This window comes from Nerophis lumbriciformis, linkage group LG27 (genome assembly GCF_033978685.3).
Source record: "Nerophis lumbriciformis linkage group LG27, RoL_Nlum_v2.1, whole genome shotgun sequence".
NCBI classification, from domain to species: Eukaryota; Metazoa; Chordata; class Actinopteri; order Syngnathiformes; family Syngnathidae; genus Nerophis; species Nerophis lumbriciformis.
Window position 1 is genome coordinate 38,120,473 of NC_084574.2, and position 19,139 is coordinate 38,139,611.

General features: G+C 41.5%; 2 protein-coding genes across 5 annotated transcripts; one reads left to right on the top strand and one right to left on the bottom strand.

Moving 5' to 3' along the window:
* Positions 1 to 248: 248 nt before the first annotated feature.
* On the bottom strand, positions 249 to 11,966 carry rbm34 (RNA binding motif protein 34). The gene is made up of 11 exons (XM_061987990.2): positions 11,700 to 11,966; positions 8,862 to 9,021; positions 8,657 to 8,769; positions 4,641 to 4,836; positions 4,511 to 4,570; positions 4,408 to 4,451; positions 4,260 to 4,343; positions 4,129 to 4,189; positions 4,027 to 4,069; positions 614 to 732; positions 249 to 554 (listed from the first exon to the last, which is right to left on the bottom strand). The coding sequence occupies exons 1-11, from the start codon at positions 11,720 to 11,722 to the stop codon at positions 270 to 272; spliced, it is 1,188 nt and encodes a 395-aa protein (XP_061843974.2). The 5' UTR covers positions 11,723 to 11,966; the 3' UTR covers positions 249 to 269.
* On the top strand, positions 11,857 to 18,912 carry tbce (tubulin folding cofactor E). Of its 4 annotated transcripts, none has more exons than XM_061987985.2 (18): positions 11,857 to 12,012; positions 13,316 to 13,368; positions 13,614 to 13,732; positions 13,819 to 13,903; positions 13,969 to 14,133; positions 14,254 to 14,339; positions 14,417 to 14,516; positions 14,593 to 14,695; positions 14,756 to 14,832; positions 14,908 to 15,000; positions 15,069 to 15,133; positions 15,192 to 15,256; positions 15,328 to 15,480; positions 15,604 to 15,742; positions 15,817 to 15,885; positions 18,347 to 18,403; positions 18,473 to 18,564; positions 18,624 to 18,912. In XM_061987985.2, the coding sequence occupies exons 1-18, from the start codon at positions 11,872 to 11,874 to the stop codon at positions 18,717 to 18,719; spliced, it is 1,758 nt and encodes a 585-aa protein (XP_061843969.2). In that variant the 5' UTR covers positions 11,857 to 11,871; the 3' UTR covers positions 18,720 to 18,912. The 4 variants fall into 4 exon arrangements, with proteins under 4 accessions (XP_061843969.2, XP_061843972.2, XP_061843971.2 ...); XM_061987986.2 differs by lacking the exon at positions 11,857 to 12,012 and adding an exon at positions 13,101 to 13,137; XM_061987988.2 differs by lacking the exons at positions 11,857 to 12,012; positions 13,316 to 13,368 and adding an exon at positions 12,049 to 12,180.
* The last annotated feature ends 227 nt before the right edge of the window (positions 18,913 to 19,139 follow it).

The following is a 19,139-nucleotide window of genomic DNA, read 5'->3' on the forward strand; positions in this document are numbered from 1 at the left end:
CATCTATTATTGTTATTATAGTACAACATCCAATCTTGCATTTTTGCTGTACAAAATAAGTTATTTGACAAAAAGGGCCTAAAACATAAAAAGTTAACTTTCTATCAGTGGATCCAGAGATGAAAAAAAATAAAAACAAGAGGGAAGCCTTAAAGATGAACAAATATTGTTTTTCAAAATGAAAACTTACCAAAAGGTTTTAATTTTCTGTGGAAAATATTTGGACATGACAAAAACAGTCTAAAGTATTCATTTCTACTGTGAGGCTTTTATTTTGTTGGCCCACTTCCTGTCGAGCGAAGGCTCTTTTTTGCCTTCATTTTTTTCTTGGCCGACTTCTTCTTCTTGGGCTCGGCTTGCTCGCCTCGGAAGTTTTGGCTGGGCCTGCTCTTCTTCCCCGGGAAGCTTCTTCTGGGCCCGCTCTTCTTCCCCTCAAAGCTTCTTCTGGTCCCGCTCTTCTGCATCTGCGTCTTCAGCGAGCGTTGCACGCGCACACGCCGGCCCTCCAGCTGGGAGCCGTCAAGCTTCAGCGCCAGTTGGACCGAGTCGGAGTTCTGCAACGGAGCAATCTTTCAGTCATGTGATGAGGTCAGAGGTCAGGGGTCAGGTGTACCTCAAACAGGACGTAACCAAATCCTTTGCCCAGTCCAGAGTTCTTGTCCCGCACCAGACGCACCGCCTCCACGCCGCCGCACTCCTCAAAATGGCGCCGCATGGCCAACTCTTTCACGTCTGACAGCACGGACACGGAGGAGAAAGAAAAGTCCGTTTGTCAGCCTCACAACGCAGCGGAAGGTTAGTTTCCCCCCAGAAGCCTGACGTCAGAGATGAGATGCATGCACTGCACGTCTCGGCCACCAGAGGGCAGTCATGCTGCAAAACGGCCGCCGAGAAGGAAGCAGAGATCTCAGAGAGAAACTTTGCCAAATTGAAAAAAGAATAAGTCAAGAAAAATAAAAATTTTTACCGACACGTCAGTATGAATTTCTTGTTTTCTAAGATTTTTTTTGTTTTCTAATTTCCAAGAAGTTGTCATGAAAAAATCAACTTTTACCTTGAAAATCATTTTTTGTCTTGAAAATCAACTTTTACTTTGAAAATAATGTTTTGTCTTGAAAATCAACTTTTACTTTGAAAATAATTTTTTGTCTTGAAAATAAACTTTTACCTCAAATATTTTTTTGTCTTGAAAATCAACTTTTACTTTGAAAATCATTTTCACCTTGAAAATCATTTTTTGTCTTGAAAATCATTTTTTGTCTTGAAAATCAACTTTTACTTTGAAAATAATTTTTTGTCTTAAATCAACTTTTACCTCAAATATTTTTTTGTCTTGAAAATCAACTTTTACCTTGAAAATAATTTTTTGTCATCAAAATCAACTTTTACCTTGAAAATCTACTTTACTTTGAAAATAATTTTTACCTTGAAAATAATTTTTTGTCTTTTTTAGCTTGAAAATAATCTTTTGTCTTGAAAATCAACTTTTACCTTAAATCATTTTTTGTCTTGAAAATCAACTATTACCTTTAAATTTTTTCCCTTGAAAATCAACTTTTACTTTGAAAATCATTTTTTGTCTTGAAAATCATTTTTTGTCAAGAAAATCAACTTTTACCTTGAAAATCATTTTTTGTCTTGAAAATCAACTTTTACCTTGAAAATCATTTTTTGTCATGAAAATCAACTTTTACCTTGACATTTTTTTCCTTGAAAATCTACTTTTACTTTGAAAATCAATTTTTGTCTTGAAAATCTACTTTTACCTTGAAAATCATTTTTTGTCTTGAAAATTTACTTTTACCTTGAAAATCATTTTGTCTTGAAAATCAACTTTTACCTTGAAAATATTTTTTTGTCTTGAAAATCAACTTTTACTTTGAAAATCTTTTTTGTTTCTTGAAAATCATTTTAGACTACACAGACACACACATTAGTACATAATACAAAGTTTGTCCATTGATGCAATGTGAAATTAGGAAACATTTCGTCATATATTTAATAGTAAAACTGTCATGTTTACAATATGCGGCGTTAGAGGTCAGATACACACATTGTGTGTGTTATTAGAGGTCAGATACACACATTGTGTGTGTCATTAGAGGTCAGATACACACATTGTGTGTTATTAGAGGTCAGATACACACATTGTGTGTGTCATTAGAGGTCGGATACACACATTGTGTGTGTTATTAGAGGTCAGATACACACATTGTGTGTGTTATTAGAGGTCAGATACACACATTGTGTGTGTCATTAGAGGTCAGATACACACACTGTGTGTGTTATTAGAGGTCAGATACACACATTGTGTGTGTTATTAGAGGTCATCTTTTAGCCTCACCTGCTGTTTAGTTGACTGCACATGTATGTGTTTGATATACATTGTTTATACATCTATATATACACACACATGCATATAAAATACATACATATACATATACAAAGCCCAAAAGCAGTGACGTTGTCACGTTGTGTAAATGGTAAATAAAAAGAGAATACAACAAATCCTTTTCAACTTCTATTCAATTGAATAGACTGCAAAGACAAGATATTTCATGTTCACACTGAGAAACATGAACTTAGAATTGAATGGCAGCAACACATTGCAAAAAAGGCATTTTTACCACTGTGTTACATGGCCTTTCCTTTTAACAACACTCAGTAAAGGTTTGGGAACTGAGGAGACACATTTTTCAAGTGGAATTCTTTCCCATTCTTGCTTGATGTACAGCTTAAGTTGTTCAACAGTCTCCCTTCTCATATTTTAGCCTTCACACATTTTCAATGTAGTCCAGTCTAGTACTTGCACTCTTTTACTATGAAGCCACGTTGATGTAACACGTGGCTTGGCATTATCTTGCTGAAATAAGCAGGGGCGTCCATGATAACGTTGCTTGGATGGCAACATATGTTGCTCCAAAAGCTGTATGTACCTTTCAGCATTAATGGTGCCTTCACAGATGTGTAAGTTACCCATGTCTTGGGCACTAATACACCCCTATACCATCACAGATGCTGCCTTTTACACTTTCACACAGTCTGGATGGTTCTTTTCCTCTTTGGTCCGGAGGACACGACGTCCACAGTTTCCAAAAACAATTTGAAATGTGGACTCGTCAGACCACAGAACACTTTTCCACTTTGCATCAGTCCATCTTAGATGAGCTCGGGCCCAGTGAAGCGTTTCTGGGTGTTGTTGATAAATGGCTTTGGCTTTGCATAGTAGAGTTTTAACTTGCACTTACAGATGTAGCGACCAACTGTAGTTACTGACAGTGGGTTTCTGAAGTGTTCCTGAGCCCATGTGGTGATATCCTTTACACACCGATGTCGCTTTTTGATGCAGTAGCGCCTGAGGGATCCAAGGTGCGTAATATCATGGCTTACGTGCAGTGATTTCTCCAGATTCTCTGAACCTTTTGATGATATTACGGAGCGTAGATGGTGAAATCCCTAAATTCCTTGCAATAGCTGCTTTAGAAATGTTGTTCTTAAACAATTTGCTCAGGCATTTGTTGACAGAGTGGTGACCCTCGCCCCGTCCTTGTTTGTGAATGACTGAATGGAAGCTGCTTTTATACCCAATCATAGCACCCACCTGTTCCCAATTAGCCTGTTCACCTGTGGGATGTTTTAAATAAGTCTTTGATGAGCATTGCTCGACTTTCTCACTCTTTTTTGCCACTTGTGCCAGCTTTTTTGAAACATGTTGCAGGCATCAAATTCCAAATGAGCTAATATTTGCAAAAATAACAAACGTTTCTCAGTGTGAACATGAAATATCTTGTCTTTGCAGTCTATTCAATTGAATAGAAGTTGAAAAGGATTTGTTGTATTCTCTTTTTATTTACCATTTACACAACGTGACAACTTCACTACTTTTGACTTTTGTATATGTATATATTATATATAACATATATATAGAATATATACATGTATATATTCTATATACATGTATATATCACATATACATGTATATATACACACATCTATAGAGTGTTACTGTTAAAAGCACACACTCACCAAAGGGGAGGTTGCCCACGAAGACGGAGCGTTTGTGGTCGTGCTGAAAGACAAAGACGCCATGACACGCCTGCTGGGGGTGTGGTGTGTCACATGACTTACCGAGGTGCTCCCCACCCGGTCCACCCGGATGAAGACATCCTTCTCCAACTCCACACCGTTTCTGTCGGGAGGGGAACACAAGACGTGTTACCACGGCGACCACGAGGCGTGGGAGGAGCGGCGGTACAGACCTCTTCAGGGCCTTGGCGACGCCATCTTGGTCCTGGAACACCACGTAGGCGTTGACGCTCTGCTTCAGCGGGTGGGCTTGGCGCCTGCCGCGCACAAGATGGCGTCTTAGAAAAGGAGAGGGCGGCGCCCGAGGAGACGCAGACTTACTTGATGGCGGCCACCTTGCGGGACACGGACGGGTCCTCTGGGGCCTGCGAGGACAAGCGGCGTGAGCGGGAGGTTAGAACGCGAGCGGAAGTGAGTTCCCTACCATGGAGCGGAAGCGTATGGACTCGATGGCGCCGTCTTGCTTGAAGAGGCCGCGCAGCGTCTGGGAAGGACAGACACACGGTGAGCGGCGGCGTGGTGGCCCTCAAAAAGGTGCGCAAAGATGGCGGCACCTTCTTGGTGCAGCTGAGCGGCAGGTTGCCCACAAAGACGCTCCTCTCCGCCTTGACCGCTTCTTCCTGCTTGTGAGCTCGCAGCTTCTGCCTCTTCACCGCCCAGTGTTGCTCCGCCTCCTCGGCGCCCGCCGCCTGCCTCTTCCTCTTCCTGGCGCCTGGCTCCCCGTCGTCAGCGCTCTGCAGGCTGCTCTCCCTGTTCAAAGATGGCGCAGAGTATCCAAATCCATGATTTTTAGGTTTAAACATACAAAATTAGCTAAAAAGCTGGTATAAAGCGTTAGCTTGTTAGCACGAGACACTTTAAAAGGAAATCAAATGCACTGTTCGTAGGTGTAAACATACAAAATTTGCTAAAACAAAACTAGCATAAAATGTTGGCATGCTAATATGAGAGACGTTAGCATACTTCCAAGATGGCGCCGAGTAGCCACATTCATGATTTCTGAATTTAAACATACAAAATGAGCTAAAAAGCTAGCATAAAACGTTAGCTCGTTAGCACAAGAAATACCAAAAAGCACTATCTCTAGGTATAAACAAACACGATTTGCTGAAATAAAACTAGCATAAAATGTTGGCATGTTAGCATGCTAATATAAATAATGATAAATGGGTTATACTTGTATAGCGCTTTTCTACCTTCAAGGTACTCAAAGCGCTTTGACAATATGAGAGAAGTTAGCATACTTCCAAGATGGCGCCAAGTATCCAAATCCATGGTTTTTAGGTTTAAACACACAAAATTAGCTGAAAAGCTAGCATAAACGTTAGCTAGTTCGCATGCTAGTAGGAGACACTTTAAAACATGGGTGTCAAACTCTGGCATGGATGGGGTGTATTTTGTAGCGTCCCGGAAGAGTTAGTGCTGCAAAGGGTTCTGGGTATTGGTTCTGTTGTGTTTGTGTTGTGTTACTGTGCGGATGTTCTCCCGAAATGTGTTTGTCTTTCTTGCTTGGTGTGGGTTCACAGTGTGGCGCATATTTGTAACAGTGTTAAAGTTGTTTATACGGCCACCCTCAGTGTGACCTGTATGGCTGTTGATCAAGTATGTCTAGCATTCACGTGTGTGCGTGTGCAGAAGCTGCACATATCTTGTGACTGGGCGGGCACGTTGTTAGAATGGATGAAAAGCGGACGTGACGACAGCTCGTAGAGTATGTTAAAGGCACGCCCTCAAGACTGTGGTCCGGGTGGACTGCGAGATATAATGACTGATGAACACCTTAGTTGGATAATGAAGGTTGCCTCAGCTCAAAGCCTGAGCCCTGACATTAATGAACTAGCATCCAAGAAAAGATGGCAGGTATCAGATTAGATCAGTGTGTTGCAAACTGAGCAGTTTAAAGTCCTGAATGGTTGATTTATTCATTGTTATTTTATTTTCAAATATATTAGCCTGTGGAAAAAGTTAATGTTGATATTTACCTCAGAAGGCTGCAAATAGAAAAGAGGCATTCAATTTTTATTCAAATTGTATTTGATATGCCATTGAGATTTTTTAATGATTATTATTATTATTTGAAACTGGATTTTGCATGTCATTATAAAGTTATATAAGCCTTGCTTGTTCAATATTCAATGCAAAACTTGTTTGGGTCCCTATTAAAAGGTTAATTTGTTCAACCTTGGCCCGCGGCTTTGTTCAGTTTTACATTTTGGCCCACTCTGTATTTGAGTTTGACACCCCTGCTTTAAAAGGAAATAAAATGCACTGTTTGTAGGTGTAAACATACAAAATTAGCTAAAAAAAAAAGCTAGCATTAAGCGTTAGCATGCTAGCATGAGACAGTGTAACAGCTAGTACACAAATGCAATAGGTAATACAAAAGTGGTAAAGCCGTTTACATTTATTGACAGTTTATTCAAGAAACATAATTGTTATTAATTTAGTTTGATTTTTTAAATATTTTAACGCAACATAATTACATGTTTTTATGAGCCCTTATTTTAGTAATCAGTCTGACCTAAACCTCAGGTGGTTTTATTAAATAGTATTTTTACAACGCACCTCACCTGGGATATCTGTGCATTAAAGGGGAACATTATCACCTATGTAAGCGTCAATATATACCTTGATGTTGCAGAAAAAAGACCATATATTTTTTTAACCAATTTCCGAACTCTAAATGGGTGAATTTTGGCGAATTAAACGCCTTTCTATTATTCGCTCTCGGAGCGATGACGTCACAACGTGACGTCACATCGGGAAGCAATCCGCCATTTTCTCAAACACCGAGTCAAATCAGCTCTGTTATTTTCCGTTTTTTCGACTGTTTTCCGTACCTTGGAGACATCATGCCTCGTCGGTGTGTTGTCGGAGGGTGTAACAACACCAACAGGGACGGATTCAAGTTGCACCAGTGGCCCAAAGATGCCAAAGTGGCAAGAAATCGGACGTTTGTTCCGCACACTTTACCGACGAAAGCTATGCTACGACAGAGATGGCAAGAATGTGTGGATATCCTGCGACACTCAAAGCAGATGCATTTCTAACCATAAAGTCAAAGAAATCTGCCGCCAGACCCCCATTGAATCTGCCGGAGTGTTTGAGCAATTCAGGGACAAAAGACCTCGGTAGCACGGCAAGCAATGGCGGCAGTTTGTTCCCGCAGACGAGCGAGCTAAACCCCCTGGATGTCTTGGCTCACACCGTCCCTTATGCCACCGAAGATGATCAAGAGAAGAATATCGACCCTAGCTTCCCTGGCCTGCTGACATCAACTCCAAAACTGGACAGATCAGCTTTCAGGAAAAGAGAGCGAATGAGGGTATGTCTACAGAATATATTAATTGATGAAAATTGGGCTGTCTGCACTCTCAAAGTGCATGTTGTTGCCAAATGTATTTCATATGCTGTAAACCTAGTTCATAGTTGTTAGTTTCCTTTAATGCCAAACAAACACATACCAATCGTTGGTTAGAAGGCGATCGCCCAATTCGTCCTCGCTTTCTCCCGTGTCGCTGGCTGTCGTGTCGTTTTCGTTGGTTTCGCTTGCATACGGTTCAAACCGATATGGCTCAATAGCTTCAGTTTCTTCTTCAATTTCGTTTTCGCTACCTGCCTCCACACTACAACCATCCGTTTCAATACATGCGTAATCTGTTGAATCGCTTAAGCCGCTGAAATCCGAGTCTGAATCCGAGCTAATGTCGCTATAGCTTGCTGTTCTATGCGCCATGTTTGTTTGTGTTGGCATCACTATGTGACGTCACAGGAAAATGGACGGGTGTATATAACGATGGTTAAAATCAGGCACTTTGAAGCTTTTTTTTAGGGATATTGCGTCATGGGTAAAATTTTGAAAAAAACTTCGAAAAATAAAATAAGCCACTGGGAACTGATTTTTAATGGTTTTAACCCTTCTGAAATTGTGATAATGTTCCCCTTTAAGGCAGTCACCTGGGACACCTGTGCATTAAGACAATCACCTGGGACACCTGTGCATTAAGACCTAAATCACCTGGGACACCTGTGCATTAAGACCTAAATCACCTGGGACACCTGTGCATTAAGACAATCACCTGGGACACCTGTGCATTAAGACCTAAATCACCTGGGACACCTGTGCATTAAGACCTAAATCACCTGGGACATCTGTGCATTAAGACAATCACCTGGGACACCTGTGCATTAAGACCTAAATCACCTGGGACATCTGTGCATTAAGACAATCACCTGGGACACCTGTGCATTAAGACCTAAATCACCTGGGACATCTGTGCATTAAGACAATCACCTGGGACACCTGTGCATTAAGACAGTCACCTGGGACACCTGTGCATTAAGACCTAAATCACCTGGGACATCTGTGCATTAAGACAATCACCTGGGACACCTGTGCATTAAGACAGTCACCTGGGACACCTGTGCATTAAGACCTAAATCACCTGGGACACCTGTGCATTAAGACAATCACCTGGGACACCTGTGCATTAAGACCTAAATCACCTGGGACACCTGTGCATTAAGACCTAAATCACCTGGGACACCTGTGCATAATGACCTAAATCACCTGTCGTCCAGCTTCTGCTCGGCCACAGATTTCTTCTTGGGCAGCTTCTTCTGCTGGGGACGGCCTTGACCTCGGACCTCCTGGGCTTCCTCCGGGCTGACCAGGCGAGGCAGCTGTGGCCACCACACAAGACCGAGGCGTCACCGGGCGGTTTCCCACGCGAGGTGTGCGGGCTTACCTGGGGCGCAGGTACGAAGAGGCTTACCTGGGGCGCAGGTACGAAGAGGGCCGACGCGGCGCGGGGCTGGGCGCTGCTGAACAAGGATGAAAGTGTTGCGCAAGTGGCAGAGTTCTTCTGGAGCAGACTTCCTGACACCTGGCCCACCTGGTAGTCGGCGGACACCTGTCCAGGAGACACTTCCACGCTGAGGACAGAAGAGGTTTTGAAGTCATATCTAAAGTGTTGTCTTTACATACACATGTATAAATTATTCTATTCACAATATATTGTTTTTGTATAACTTTGTAAATATACGCTATGTGGGTTTATTCCATAGACATGTTATAAGGGTACGCAGCATGGAGCGCTACTGACGAGACGTAGGGCCGCCATCTTGGAGTGGTGATCAGTGCAATTCATTTGGCAGGAGCAATGAACATTTAATTCATCTTACCTCACTGAATACCACTGATTTTCACACGCTTTTTTGTCATACGTGTAGCTATGATAAAGGACACATGTTTTATTCCTCATAGTTTGCTTAACAGTAATAGAATATCCTTATATGCTATAAGTGACCAGACGTCCCAGATCAAAACTGGGAATATAATCCCAGAGAAGGGGGAAAAACTATTTTTAAGTTGAAGAAAGAATATGATTAGGTAATGTATATACATGCATATATCCCTTATAAACAATGTATGAATACATTAGATATCTATATATCTTAGGGACCTACAGAGCAGTGTTTTTCAACCTTTTTTGAGCCAAGGCACATTTTTTGCATTGAAAAATCCCGGAGGCACACCACCAGCAGAAATCATTAAAAAACGAAACTCAATTGACAGTAAAAAGTTGTTGTTGCAATTGTTGGATATGACTTTAAAGCATAACCAAGCATACATCAATATAGCTCTTGTCTCAAAGTAGATGTACTGTCACCACTTGTCACATCACACCCTGACTTATTTGGACTTTTTTGCTGTTTTCCTGTGTGTAGTGTTTTACTTTTGCCTTACGTCTTTTTATTGTCTTATTTTCCTGTAGCAGTTTCATGTCTTCCTTTGAGCGATATTCCCGCATCTACTTTGTTTAAGCAATCAACAAAATTTCAGTTGTTTTTATCCTTCTTTGTGGGGACATTGTTGATTGTCATGTCATGTTCGGATGAACATTGTGGACGCCATGTTTGCTCCACAGTAAGTCTTTGCTGTCGTCCAGCATTGTTTTTGTTTACTTTGTAGCCAGTTCAGTTTTAGTTTCGTTCTGCATAGCCATCCCTAAGCTTCAATCAATCAATCAATGTTTATTTATATAGCCCTAAATCACAAGTGTCTCAAAGGGCTGCACAAGTCACAACGACATTCTTGGTTCAGATCCCACATCCCGGCAAGGAAAAACTCAACCCAATGGGACAATGAAAAACCTTGGAGAGGACCGCAGCTTCAATGCCTTTTGTTTATTTTTGGTTTAAGCATAAGATACCTTTTTACCTGCATGCTGCCTCCCGCTGTTTCCGACATCTACAAAGTAATTAGCTACCGGCTGCCACCTACTGATATGGAAGAGTATTACACGGTTACTCTGCCGAGGTCTAGACAGCACCGACACTCAACAACACATCATTTGCAGACTACAATTACTGGTTTGCAAAAAATATTTTTAACCCAAATAGATGAAATTACATAATCTCCCACGGCACACCAGACTGTATCTCACGGCACAGTGGTTGAAAAACACTGCTATAGACTGTATCAGCAGCAGAGAGTTTATTCTGTCTTGACACTTTGTATTGATATTTTGTATTACATTCTTCCCTTAAATGATCATGTTTACAGTGATTGTTTTATATGTATTTTTTACATATGTTGCTTTTTATGTATGTCGCTTTGGATAAAAGCGTCTGCCAAATACTTCAACATAAACATATATAAACACCTGAAAGTCTTTATATCAGCTAAAACCACCAATCTGTTTCACTGGATTCAGAATAAAACCAAATTCTGTCTTACCCAACAATGTTAGTATTTGAATATTGTTACTTGAAGACTTATTCCTGGTTACAATTTTACTGTTAAGAAAGTATTGTCTTATATTTTGCCTAAACTGAGAATGCATCATAATCAGTGGCGGCTGGTGAATTTTGTTTTAGGTGGGGCTGAAAGTTTGTAAACCAAACCTCTGTATGGGGGGTCATCCTCCCACAGAAGATTTCTTTGTGATTTTCACATACAAATGAAGCATTCTGGTGCATTCTGACAAAATAATGACGACAAAATAGAACATTTCATAGGTTTGCAGAGAACTATATACAATATGCACACACTCTTTTCACAAAATACAACCAATAGTACGTTAATGTTAAATCTTACTTGTGAAAAGTAATCCCCCGATTCCTGTTTTCAACAGTCCGCTCATTTGAACAGGAAAACGCTGAACACCATCTTTGTTTTCTATCTGTCAACTGTCAGTTTAGGCTGCTCATCACCACTTCAAGATGGCGACCCAATTTCTCGCGTCACAGCAGCCGATGCTGCGTGTACTTATAACATGTCTATGACGTGACCACTAAAAATGATTTATTTACCCCTCTGGTGAATGCAGCCAGTGGGGTAACAAAAGCAATCATTTTGAACCCTGACTGTGATTTTAATTTGACGCTTTTCGAAGTTATTAGGCTCAACGTTAGCATGCTAATAGTTAGCATGTTAGCAGGCCAATGTGGCGGATATTTGTGTGCCGTACCATTACTTGGTTAAGTCCAAAGTTATTTGAATAGTAAATACATGTTTTATGTTCTGAGAATCATCTTGTATTGCATTCTAATAATATATTTTGTACAGTTCTCACGGCATGCTCTGCTGAAAAAAGGAGTAAACAAACCTGTGAGCAAGTTTCTTCTTCATGATGATTTCCGCCAAACGATCCCAAATTATTCCACGCCCACTCGTCTAAGAACGTCCCGGAGTTGAAATGTGGATTAAAACAACATTTAGGCTCATTTCGTCTTCTTAAAATGTAGAATGTTTGAAAGCGTGCATGTGTCCCTGTTTAAATGAAGTCCTTCTGTCAAATGTGTCCGATCGGAAACACGTTTGCTAGTCAAGGTGTATCATCTAAAAAGTCGTTTACGGTGTTTTTAGAGGCGCAATGTCGATTTGCTCGCATCGCTTTTCTCGTTCTTCAACCTTCAAATGTAATAATTGTACTTTTAATTGTGCTATGGGTTTTACATTTTGTAGTTGTAATGTTAAAACATTTAGGGTCATTTCTTCTTCTTAAAATCTAAAATATTTGAATGCGTACACGTCTTCCTGTCAAATGTCAACGTAAACATTCAACAACTTTCGTCTGTATTTGACAGGTAATGTAACAGTGTGTATGTATTCATATCAATATTACACTTATCTACATAAATTTGAATGACATACTATATATATGAAAACGTAATCAAATTATATAATTAGTAAAAATATGTGCATCTAAAAAGTCGTTTCCGGTGTTTTTAGATGCGTGATGTCGGTTTGCATCGCTTTTCTCGTTCTTCAACCTTCAAATGTTATATAATTGTACCTTTAATTGTGCTGTGGGTTTTAAATTTTGGAGTTGTAAAGTTAAAACATTTAAGGTCATTTTTTCTTCTTAAAATCTAAAATGTTTGAAAGCGTACACGTCTTCCTATTAAATGAAGTCTTTCTGTCAATTGTGTCCGACCGGAAACACGTTTGCTGGTCAACGTAAACATTCAACAACTTTCGTCAGGTAGTGTAACAGTTTGCATGCATTCATATCAATATTACACTTATCTACATAAATATGATAACACATTTGAATGACATACTATATATATGAAAACGTACTCAAATGATATTAGTACTGCGATGAGGTGGCGACTTGTCCAGGGTGTACCCCGCCTTCCGCCCGATTGTAGCTGAGATAGGCTCCAGCGCCCCCCGCGACCCCAAAGGGAATAAGCGGTAGAAAATGGATGGATGGATGGATGATATTAGTAAAAATATGTGCATCATCTAAAAAAATCGTTTCCGGTGTTTTAGAGGCGTGACGTCTGTTTGCGAGCGAGCATCTCTTCTCTCGTTCATCAACACTCAAAGGTAACAGAATGGCACTTTATTTGGGCTATGAGTTTTATATTTTGGAGTTGAAATGTGGTTAAAACAACATTTAGGTTTATTTCTGCTGCTTAAAACCTAAAATGATTAAAAGCGTGCACGTCTCCTTGTTAAATCAAGTCCTTCTGTCAAATGTGTCCGACAGACACCAAGTTTGCTAGTCAACCTAAACTATCAACAACTTTTGACGGGTAATCTCCAACACTACATATTTTCAGATCGATATTACACTTAATTGTGTCAATATTCCAAAGCATTCACACATGTGTTTTTACGTAAATGCAATACATCGTTGGAATGACATATACTTGAAATTAAAACATAATAATATGTGTATCATCTAAAAAAGTCGTTTCCGGTTGTTTTTAGAGGCGCGATGTCTGTTCGCTAGCATCGCTTCTCTCGTTCGTCAACGCTCAAAGGTAACATCATTGTACTTGTATTTGGGATATTATGTTATGTGGTTAAAACAACATTTAAGTTTATTTATGCTACGAGCGTTTATTTTACTGCGCGGAGATGAAATGAATTATGTGTTGAATCCAAGTGAACAAAGCTACACGTATTAGCTTTTTGTGTTAGCATTCAACATCCCATAATAATAATAATCTCCTGTCACTGTTGACTCAAAAAAAAATCAACATTCAAATAATGTTCCTGACCCCAGAATAATGGCAGCGGATACGACGGAACCAGAGGTACCGGAAGACGCTGTGGGTCGGCGGGTGTCGTGTAAGGGGGAGAGAGCCACAGTCCGCTTTGTGGGCGAGGTCCCGCCCACTGCAGGTAGTCTATGACGTCATGGAGGCCAACAGTCATCAAACTATTGTATGTTACTAAATAAGACCCTCTAATGGTGCTGCGTGTTTGAGGCTTGTGGCTGGGCGTGGAGTGGGACGACCCCATGCGAGGGAAACACGACGGGCGCCACGAAGGAGTCCAGTACTTCACCTGCAGGTAGTCCCGCCACGGCGTTCCCAGTCAGGCGCTCCACACACGTCAACGCTCTCACTTCCTGTCAGGCACCCCAAAGGAGGGTCCTTCGTGCGTCCGGCGAAGGCCAGCTTCGGCTCGGACTACCCGGCGGCGGTGCGGCGCGTCTACCACGTCGACGCCGAGGAAGTGCTCGGCGAGGAGATCTCCATCTCCTCCAAAACTTTGGAGTGGGCGGCCTTCCAAGAGCGCAGGTGTTTTGCGTGCAAGCACGCTCAAAGCTGATTGGACGGACGAGTTTAGTGCTTTTATGACGTGTGTGTGTGTGTGTGTGTGTGTGTGTGTGCGTGTGTGTGCGTGTGTGTGTGTGTCAGCTTGGAAAGTCTACCAACGGTCCTCCTTCAAGGCTGCGAGGTGAACGGGCCCGGAGCGGACGGCGACATCCGGGAAACGACCCCCAGTATCTTTTTAGTCGGAGGCTTTTATTGTGAAAGTCACCCCCAGCGTCCGTGTTGGACCTTTGACTCGGCGCTCCAGACGTGCGCTGGCTCGACCTGAGCGCGTCTCTGCTGTGCTGCTGGGAGGACGTGGTCGCCATCAGTCGCCAGCTGGAGCACCTGGAGGCTCTCCAGCTCAGGTAGGAGGCCACGCCCCTCACTTCCTGTTGACCTCTGGCCTACTTCCTGCAGCCCCCCCAACCCCCTTTTCTGTAGTTGCAACAGATTGCGTTTGCCCTCTGACCCCGCGGCCCACTGCCGGGCCTTCTGCAACCTCAGAGTCCTCACCCTCATCGGCTGCGAGCTCACCTGGACTCAGGTGTGTGTTAGCACGTTAGCACGGTTAGCTCAGCGGCGGTAAAACGTTGGATTTGCTCAGATCCTGCAGTGCGCCCCCATGTGGCCGCAGCTGGAGGAGCTCATCGTGGAGGACAACAACATCACGGAGCTGCACAGGTGACGCTCGCCGCCCGTCCTGGAGGTGGAGTGGGCGGGGCCTAGCTAACGGCGGACATTTGTGCTTTCTTGCAGGCCCGAGGGCGTCCTTCAGCAGCTGAAACGTCTCAACCTGTCCAAGAACCCCGTGGACCAGGACAGCCTGCTGACCCTGGCCTTCCTGCCCAGGTGCGTGAAGGAAAGACAGCGCCCCGTGTGGCGGACATGTGCGCTGCAGCTCCCTCTCTTCTGTGCAGACTGGAGCAGTTAAACATGGCCGACACCGGACTCTCCCAGCTTCACTTCCACGACGCCGCCGCAGGTACGGCTCACGTGAGGCGTGTTCTTCACGTGTTCTTCACGTGCACTTTGTCCCGCAGGAGGTCAGACGGCCATGTTTGCGGCGCTGGAGAACCTCAACTTGAGCCGCAACAACATTAGTGAGGTCAGCTTCTACCCTGGCAGGAAGTGCCTGCTCCTTACTTCACAATAAAAGCTGTGCCGTTGTGTCGCCAGTGGAGTGTGATTGACGAGCTGGCCAAGTTGCCCGCCTTGGTGCAACTCTGTTGCCGCGGCAACCCGCTGGCCAGCAGCGACCGAAACCCTGAGACCGCCAATCAGATCTTTATCGCCAAACTCGGACGCCTGGAGGTCCTCAACAATTGCAAGGTGTGTGTGTGTGTGTGTGTGTGTGTGTGTGTGTGTGTGTGTGTGTGTGTGTGTGTGTGTGTGTGTGTGTGTGTGTGTGTGTGAGCGCGCGCAGACTCATGGGTTGTCATGGTTACGGGACAGATCCACCCTCAGGAGAGGAGGGGGGCGGAGTGCGACTACCTGAAGATGTTTGGCGAGGAGTGGCTGCAGTTGAGGGGGCGGAGTCCGCTCAGTGAGCAGTTTGCACGTCAGCATCCTCGTTACCTGAGCTTGATTGACAGTAAGCCCCGCCCACTTCCCCCGCCATAACCAATGACTGTCGAGATTGTTCCAGTAAACTGGTGTCGCCAACAGAGTACGGCGCTCCTGAAGAAGGCGAAGTGAAGAAGCGACAACCATTCGCACTTAAGAATCAGCTTTTAAGTAAGTCCCGCCTCTTTCTGCTTTCTCTCCTCTGATTGGCCTGCATCCGTAACTTAAGTATTTATTACTGTTGCTGCTAACTTAGTGAATATGTAGTAATCTATTACTGCTGCGTGTAACTTAAGTAATCCATTACCGCTGCATGTAGTGTAAGTAATCTATTAGTGCTGCATGTAACTGAAGTAATCTATTACTGCTGCTAGTAATTTACTGAATATGTAGCAATCTATTAATGCTGTGTAATTTAAGTAATCTATTACTGCTGCTAGTAAGTTACTGAATATGTAGCAATCTATTAACGCTGCATGTAACTTAAGTAATCTATTAGTGCTGCATGTAACTTAAGTAATCTAGTATTTCTGCTAGTAACTTAATGAATATGTAGCAATCTATTAATGCTGCGTGTAACTTAAGTTACATGCAGCACTAATAGATTACTTACATTACATGCAGCAGTAATAGATTACTTAAAATACATGCAGCATTAATAGATTGTTACATATTCAGTAACTTACTAGCAGCAATAATAGATTACTTAAGTTACATGCAGCACTAATAGATTACTTAAGTAATCTATTATTGCTGCTAGTAAGTTACTGAATATGTAGTAGACCATTACTGCTGCGTGTACTTCAGTAATATATTACTGCTGCATGTAACTTAAGTAATCTATTATTGCTGCTAGTAACTTACTGAATATGTAGCAATCTATTAATGCTTCGTGTAACTTAAGTAATCTATTACTGCTGCTGGTTAGTTACTGAATATGTAGCAATCTAATACTGCTGTGTGTAACTTTAGTAATCTATTACTGCTGCTAGTGACTTACTGAATATGTAGTAATCTTTTTTTCTTTCTTTCTTTCTTTAGTTTATTTTGAACATGAACACACTTGCAGCATAATACATCACACAATTCCATATCATTTCAATCTATTACTGCTGCGTGTATCTTAAATAATGTATTACTGCTACTCTTAACTTAAGTAATCTATTACTGCTGCTAGTAACTAAAGTAATGTATTACTGCTGCCAGTAAGCTACAGAATATGTAGTAATCTATTACTGCTGCATGTAACTTACAGAATGTCTAGCAATCTATTATTGCCGCGTGTAACTTAAGTAATCCATTACTGCTGCTAGTAACTTTAGCTATCTGATAGTAAGTTACCGAATATGTAGCAACCTATTACAGATGCTAGTAACTTTAGTAATCCGTTACTGCTGCTAGTAACATATTGAATATGTAGTAATATATTACTACTGCTATCAATTCAAGTAATCAATTACTGATGCTTGTAACTTACTGAATATGTGGCAATCTATTACTACTGCTAGTAACTTTAGTAATCAATTATTGCTGCTAGTAACTTACAGAATATGTAGTATTTTACTGCTACTAGTAACTTAAGTAAGATATTACTGCTGCCAATAACTTACTAAATATGTAGTAACCTATTACTACTGCTAGTAACTCTAGTAAGGCATTACTGCTGCTAGTTACTTACTGAATATCTCGCATTCTATTACTACTGCTAGTAACTCTAGTAATGTATCACTGCTGGTAGGAAATGACTGAAGAAGTAGTAATGTATTACTGCTGATAGGAGCTTTAGTAATCAATTACTGCTGTGAGGCTCTTACTATGTGGTATTCTATTACTGCTGATTGGAACTTACTAAATATGTAGTAATCTATTACTACTTCTAGATCTTACTGAATATCTAGTAATTACTTACTGCTGCTAGTAACTTACTAAATATGTAGTAATCTATTACTACTGCTAGTAATTTAAGTAATCTATCACTGCTGACAGTAACTTACTGAAGCTCTAATAATCCATTACTGCTACTAGGAACCTAAGTAATCTATTACTGATGATAGTATGTGAGTAAAAAGACAGTAACTTACTGAAGCTCTAATAATCCATTACTGCTACTAGTAACCTAAGTAATCTATTACTGATGATAGTATGTGAGTAAAAATGTAATCTATTACCGCTGCTAGTATGAGTGTGAGTAAATATGTACTCCATTACTGCTGCAAGTATGTGAGCAAAGATGCAATCTATTACTGCTGCTAGTACTGTATGTGAGTAATGATGTAATCTTTTACTGCTGTTAGTATGTGAGTAAAGATGTAATCTATTATTGCTGCTAGAATGTGAGTAAAGATGTAATCTATTATTGCTGCTAGTATATGAGTAAAGATGTAATCTATTATTGCTGCTAGTATGTGAGTAAAGATGTAATCTATTACTGCTGCTAATATGTGAGTAAAGATGTAATCTATTACTGCTGCTAGTATGTGAGTAAAGATGTAATCTATTATTGCTGCTAGTATGTGAGTAAAGATGTAATCCATTACTGCTGATAGTATGTGATTAAAGATGTAATCTATTACTGCTGATAGTATGTGATTAAAGATGTAATCCATTACTGATGTAATGTGTTTCTTTGCAGAGATCACCTTCGTGTTTGTTGATGGTGACAGGCGGCCCGTGGAAAAGAAGCTTCCAGGTAAAGGTGTCAGGTCAGCCAGCATGTTGCTAGGCAACCATAACAATGGAGCCATGTTGTGTGCTGCAGCCTCCATGGAGGTCCAGAAGGTCAAAGGTCTCCTTTCCAGACTCATGAAGGTTCCTGCGGCTGACCTGAGGCTCAGCTACACCAGCGCCAAGGTGCTAACGTGCTAACGTGCTATTGGACGTCACATGACGAGGTGAAACTGTTCTTTCAGGTGGCCGACAGAGAGTTTGTCATGGACAGCGACCTGCAGACCTTGCTCTTCTACGCCATCGACGACGGCGACCACGTGCTGGTGCGCTGGCTGTGACCACACACACACACACACACGCACACACTCTTTGTGTGACATCATTTGGCCACGCCCCCAAACAATCATGTCACTGTTCAAAACACAACACATGCAAAAGTCACTTTTATCCTATTTTATCATCACAACAACAATATTTACACGTTGTTTACTGCAAATGTAACATCCCAATAAAAAGTTTCTTTAATGTCAACACATTGTTTACTTTCGTCAAAGTAAAGCAGTCATTCCATCACATGACTATTTTAATGTTGTCATTATGGTGGTACTTGATGAATACTTAGGTCTACTACACTACTGTATTTTAATGTTGTCATTATGGTGGTACTTGATGAATACTTAGGTCTACTACACTACTGTATGTTAATGTTGTCATTATGGTGGTACTTGATGAATACTTAGGTCTACTACATTACTGTA